The sequence below is a fragment of the Musca vetustissima genome, unplaced genomic scaffold, assembly GCF_032173495.1.
Source record: "Musca vetustissima isolate MV318-11 ecotype Yass unplaced genomic scaffold, APGP_CSIRO_Mvet_v1 utg73422, whole genome shotgun sequence".
NCBI classification, from domain to species: Eukaryota; Metazoa; Arthropoda; class Insecta; order Diptera; family Muscidae; genus Musca; species Musca vetustissima.
Window position 1 is genome coordinate 93,005 of NW_026878166.1, and position 6,162 is coordinate 99,166.

The following is a 6,162-nucleotide window of genomic DNA, read 5'->3' on the forward strand; positions in this document are numbered from 1 at the left end:
TGTTGCTTAAATTAAATAATTGATGACACCTAAATTACCGGTTCACAATCGAACAAACGCACGAACCTGCAAATGTTTACGGAAATATATTTGGTCATGAATATAAGTGAATGACCGAATTATTATCCGAAAAAAAAATCGAGGAAAGAAATTTTGCAATTTTGGGACTCTATTGAATGAAGAGGTGATATAGGCGAAATATTTAGGAGTTTTTACTAGAACCGCATTATTAAATATGATATGGGCATAAACATGTTTTTTCTTTATTTTTTCTTTACTTTGTATCTGCAACAAAGACAAATTTTGTTGGCCTATATTGCCCTCTAAATATTAATTGGATTTTTTGTCTAAATAAAACTAAATATAAATAATGCCCTACATTATATTTGTTTGTTGTTGACGGTATATATTAGAGATATGCGTGGACATGATTTATTAGAATGGACGTTTTTAATTAAAAACGACAACGATGAATGCAAAATTTTATTTGTTTGGTCACAGTGGGCTATATTTTTCAGATATACACAATAACAGTGGGTGGTTAAATAATTTTTTGGGGCTGATAGAGATTCTTGCGATATTCTTGCGGTCTTGAAATACCAATTCATGCCGGAATTTAAGAGTATACAAGGGTTCAGTCGAAAGACTTCAACACATGTATGTTTCATAGACTTTTCAGGATATTGATACCAAACATCCTTGTAGTACTTCTAATTTATTTGCAAAATATCGCCTACGTGTTAGCGACGTTTTAATTAACTTTTTAATATATCATTAAACATATTTTCTATTTTTTTTTTAATTTAATACAATCGTCCCACTGTTTTTGTGTATGTTGTTTGCTGTAATTATTAGCTATCCTTCATTTAAATAAAGAACTGATGACGGAAATACCTTAATTTGTCATTTGCAATAAAGACGACAACAGCCTCAATGAATATGGCCTCATGAAAAGAAGTGCAACACATGTTGCATCGAATGGCAAATAGCAACTATTTCTCAATTGACACCGATTCCGTTGAAATGCACAATGTCATTTTTTTTTATTTATTTAAAACATAAAAAAATTTTAACCAGTGAGCGGAGCAGTATAGTCGGACGGGGCCGACCATATGATACCCTACACAACTACCACGAAAAGCAAACTTTCTGCGGTTCTATATTCTGAGCCTGGGCAATATTTCGTGATATTTGCACCCTTTTTGCCGATTATAGATCAACAACTTCACTTTCTAACCCTGGCATATTTTCCAAATGTGAATTTTGACGCCATAAAATACAAAATTGGTCTCTTTAGGTTTTTGTTAATTTGAACCTCGGAATATTGACCGATCATCATGTAAACAGCCGCTCTAAGTATTTGGTCAGATCCCCTTCACCTTGTAAAATATGTGATGTTCTGCTATAATAATTGCCTCTAGAGCGACTAGAAAATCTGACAAAATTAATGTTTTCTGTTCATTGCACCCCCTGAATGAAATCTTAACTTCACCGTACATGTACAATTTCAAAGTGAACAGCGCGACATTTCCGTCCTCTAATGGAGTTATAGTAATACTAGGAACATAGTCACCTTTACCTAATTACGGATAACTCCCACAACAGAGTACATACAGCCATATAATTGGTATTAATTTGAAGGTCAACAACTCTTCTTGGATATACTATCAACTTCTCGGGTATATGTCCTTCAGGCGCAAGTATATATGCCCCAGAATAAAGATTTTGTATTTTTTCACACAAAAGTCAGGGTCCATTTGACCCGCTAAATATTGACCGATCTTTATCAAAACAGGCATGCTTATTCTTTGGCCCGATCCCCTTCTCCATGTAAAAATTCGCGAAGTTTGGGCCATAATTGCGGCCTCTGGAGCGACAAGAAAAACCAACAAAATTAAGTTTTTGGTCCATTTCATCCTCTAAATATTAGCCGATCTTTTCCAAAAACAATAGGGTTCTTCGTTGGCCAGAACCCATCCTACATGCAAAATTTCGTGAAGATTGGTCCATAACTGTGGCCTGTATCGTGTTTACAAATTATAATGGACAGACGGACGAACGAACGGACACACATGTCTAGATCGACTCAGCTAGTCGAGATATGATGATCGGTATACTTAAAGGTATATTTCGCGGCGTTACAAACTCTTGGGGCTACACAAAGCTATAATACCCTGACAACATAGTTGTGTAGGGTATAAAAATATTAAAAAAAAATATTTTTGAAGAATCCACGCCATATATTGATTTAAAAAAATAATTTAAAAAAATCCACGCCTTATTTTGGCCCTTAAAAATACTTGTAAAAAATTCACGCCTTATTTTGGCCACGCCTGGCACTTGAAAAATATATCTTGAAAAATTGTATATGGCCCTTTCTATTACTATAATAATTTAGCTACAATGTATAAACAACAACAAAAAAATCCCAAAACATAAAACAACAAATGCATTTCAATTTTGAATATGTCCACTTATGACGCTAATCATTATTAAAATATTTACCAAAATCTGCGACACCTAATTTTTTTGGCTTGTTGGTGGCCATAAATCGGTTCAGATTCAGATATAGCTCCCATATATATTTTCGTCCGATTTTATGTAAATGGTGCACCAAAGCCACTGAAAATCATTCGATTAGCACAAAATTTGGCACAGCGTAATGAATTAGGTCTAGAATGATGTGCGTTAAGTTTCATGAAAATCGATTCAGATTTAGATATATAGCTCCCATATATATTTTCGCCCGATTTAAGGTAAATGGTGTACCAAAGTCAATATATATCTTTCGATTTGCAAGAAATTTGGCATAAGGTACTGTATTAGGTCCATAATGATGTGTGCTAAGTTTCGTGAAAATCGGTTCAGATTTAGATATAGCTTCCATACATAGTTGTGTCCAATTTTATGTAAATGGTGCACCTAAGGTCCTATATATCTTTTGATTTGCACGAAATTTTGCATAGTGAACTGAATTGAGTCTAGAATGACGTGTGTTAAGTTTCATGGAAATCGGTTCACCTCCTATATATATTTTCGTCCGATTTTAAGTAAATGGTGCACTAAAGATCCATAGCCATATATTGATTAAAAAAAAAATATTTAAAAAAAAATCCACGCCTTTTGGCCCTTAAAAATATTTTTAAAAAATCCACGCCTTTTGGCCCTTAAAAATATTTTTAAAAAATCCACGCCTTATTTTGGCCATGCCTAGCACTTGAAAATTATATATTGAAAAAGTGTATATGGCCCTTTCGATTACTATATTAATTTAGCTACAATGTATAAACAACAACAACAAAACCCAAAACATAAAACAACAAATGCATTTCAATTTTGAATATGTCCACTTATGACGCTAATCATTATTAAACTATTTACCAAAATCAGCGACACCTCATCTTTATGGCTTGTTGGTGGGCTGGCTCGATTTCGGTGATGTATGAGACCGCCTGCAAGTACGTACGTCCACAATGTCTATGTAAATATGTATGAATGATTTTTTTTAAACGAAAAATAGCTTCGTCATTTTGAAACTATGCACAATTTCGCCCTGAGTTCATTTCATTTTCAAGAGAAAAAAAATGAAACCAAATTACCAAAAAAATAACAAAAAATAAATAATTAAAATAATTTGTAGCCTGGCGCACAGTACATACACACATACACTTTTACAGATAATGATAATTATGATATTTATATTAGCCTTAATCTTTCTTGTACAAACATACTTACACACACTGTGGCTAGAAATTTTGCACACCGAATAAAAATGACAGCTGTCTAGGAATGTCAATTAGGATGTCTGAATATGGTGTAATGTCTAAACACATTCTAATTTGTCTTTTTAGAGAACAAGAACAGAGTTTGTGTGTGTTTTATTTTTAATTTATTTTTTTATTGCATTCTTTAATACATCATAAGTTCATTTCATTTATTTCTTTTTAAATCACAACAATTTGTAATCACTTAGTTGCCTAACTAATTAAAATAAAAATAAAAACAACAAAAAACAAAAGAAATACTATTTAGCAAAATACCACTAAATATGCCGCCTCCGACTCCGGCTTCCCCTCATAATTTTCGTACCACAAATTCCCTCTCAAAGATTCTCCTCGGTTATCAACTTTTTGAGAGTACAATCTCCAGCTCCCAATTTTTCCAACAGCTCCAACAGTTCAGCTCTATAACGATCTTTACATTTGATCTGTTCTTCGGTAAACTCTTCTGTGGTAGGTCGGGACATTCTCCAAATGACATTGAGTTTAGCCTCGACTAGCACATAATTGGATGGCGGACAAAAGCGTGGACACATTTCATTAATGAAGGTTATCATATCACTAACACTGCAGGCATTAATACGATTGTTGATTGTATTCAAGGCAAAATCCTGATATCGGGCCATTTTCGAATGGGGAAATACTGTTTCACAGGTAAGGCAACGCCAATCCGGTTGTAGGGTTTTAGTTTGCACCGGTATCACAATACCCTTACAGCCTTGTTCGCGGCAAAACAGAGCCGAGAGATAGGTACCATTTTCCTGAAAGGAGAGAAGAAAATAATTCGGAATTAATTTTAAAATATTCTCTTTCAAAAATATCCCTAAAAATCGATAAAAAGTTTTAGAAAAGCATCTAATATTTTACTCTATAAATTTACGTAACTCAGGTCTTAAAAAAATCAATATTTCTTGAAGACCCTAAAATTGTTATACCCTTCACCACACTATGGTACAGGGTATTATGTCTTTGTGCATATGTTTGTAACAGGCAAAAGGAAACGAGATAGACACATGGTTCCTTTTGAGAATATGCAATGAATCACTTTCTAAGTCGATTTATGCATGTCCATCCGTTCGTCCGTCTGTCCATGTTAAATTGTAAACAAAGTACAGGTCGCATTTTTGATCCGAATTGGATGAAATTTGACATAGGTCACTTATTTGGCCCAAGATATAGATCCCATATATATTTTCGTCCGATTTGCACAAAATTTGGCACAGCGTAATGAATTAGATGTAGAATGATGTGTATAAGGTTTCTTGAAAATCGGTTCAGATTTGGATATAGCTCCCATATATTTTTTCGTCCGATTTAATGTACATGGTGCACCAAGGTCCCTATATATCTTTCGATTTGCACGAAATTTGGCACAACGTAATGAATTAGATCTACAATGATGTGTGTAAGGTTTCATGAAAATCGGTTCAGATTTAGATATAGCTCCCATATATATTTTTGTCCGATTTAAGGTAAATGGTGTACCTAAGTTCCTGAAAATCATTCGATTTGCACGAAATTTGGCATAGCGTAATGAATTAAGTCTAGAATAATATGTGTTAACTTTCTTGAAAATCGGTTCAGATTTAGATATAACTCCCTTATATATTTTCGTCCGATTTAAGGTAAATGGTGTACCAAAGTCAATATATATCTTTCGATTTGCAAGAAATTTGGCATAAGGTACTGTATTAGGTCCATAATGATGTGTGCTAAGTTCCATGCATAGTTGTGTCCGATTTTATGTAAATGGTGCACAAAAGCCCCTAAATATCTTTCAATTTGTACGAAATTTTGCATAGTGTACTGAATTGAGTCTAGAATGACGTGTGTTAAGTTTCATGAAAATCGGTTCAGATTTACATACACCTCCTATATTTATTTTCGTCTGATTTTAAGTAAATGGTGCACTAAAGATCCATAACTATGCCGATTGACACAACGTACTGAAGGTAATATAAATTAATCGCTGGCATGTTGCCTTGAAATCAGTTCAGATATAGATATAGCTTAGCTTCTATAAATAATTTCGACATATTTTCCGAATACTACTAATATTCCGTATTGCTGTTCTAATTATTTGTCCAGATTCCCTTCACCGTGTAGTGTTGTGATATTCGGCTTTCAATTGTGGCCTATAGACCGACTCGAAAAAAAAAATGTTTTCACTCCACTTCATACCAAAATTGTTGTTGTCCTTGATCAGCGTATATTTCCGCTTCTAATGTGGTAATGGGTTACTAAATAATATATGAATGCGTAAGCACCTGGTAATATTTGAGTGTAACTCCCACATACGACAATATAATTGGTATCAATTTAAAGGCCAACCACTCCTCTTGGATATACAATCGATTTCTCAGGCCAATGTCCTTCAGGAGTA

The 6,162-nt window shown here is 33.8% G+C and overlaps 1 protein-coding gene across 1 annotated transcript; it reads right to left on the reverse strand.

Annotated features, from left to right (window-relative positions):
* Positions 1 to 4,102: 4,102 nt before the first annotated feature.
* LOC133322962 (SET domain-containing protein SmydA-8) lies at positions 4,103 to 4,540 on the reverse strand (the record flags this gene model as incomplete). The annotated part of the gene is made up of 1 exon (XM_061531913.1): positions 4,103 to 4,540. A coding segment is annotated over one exon (438 nt), but the record flags the coding sequence as incomplete, so codon positions are not given.
* Positions 4,541 to 6,162: the final 1,622 nt, after the last annotated feature.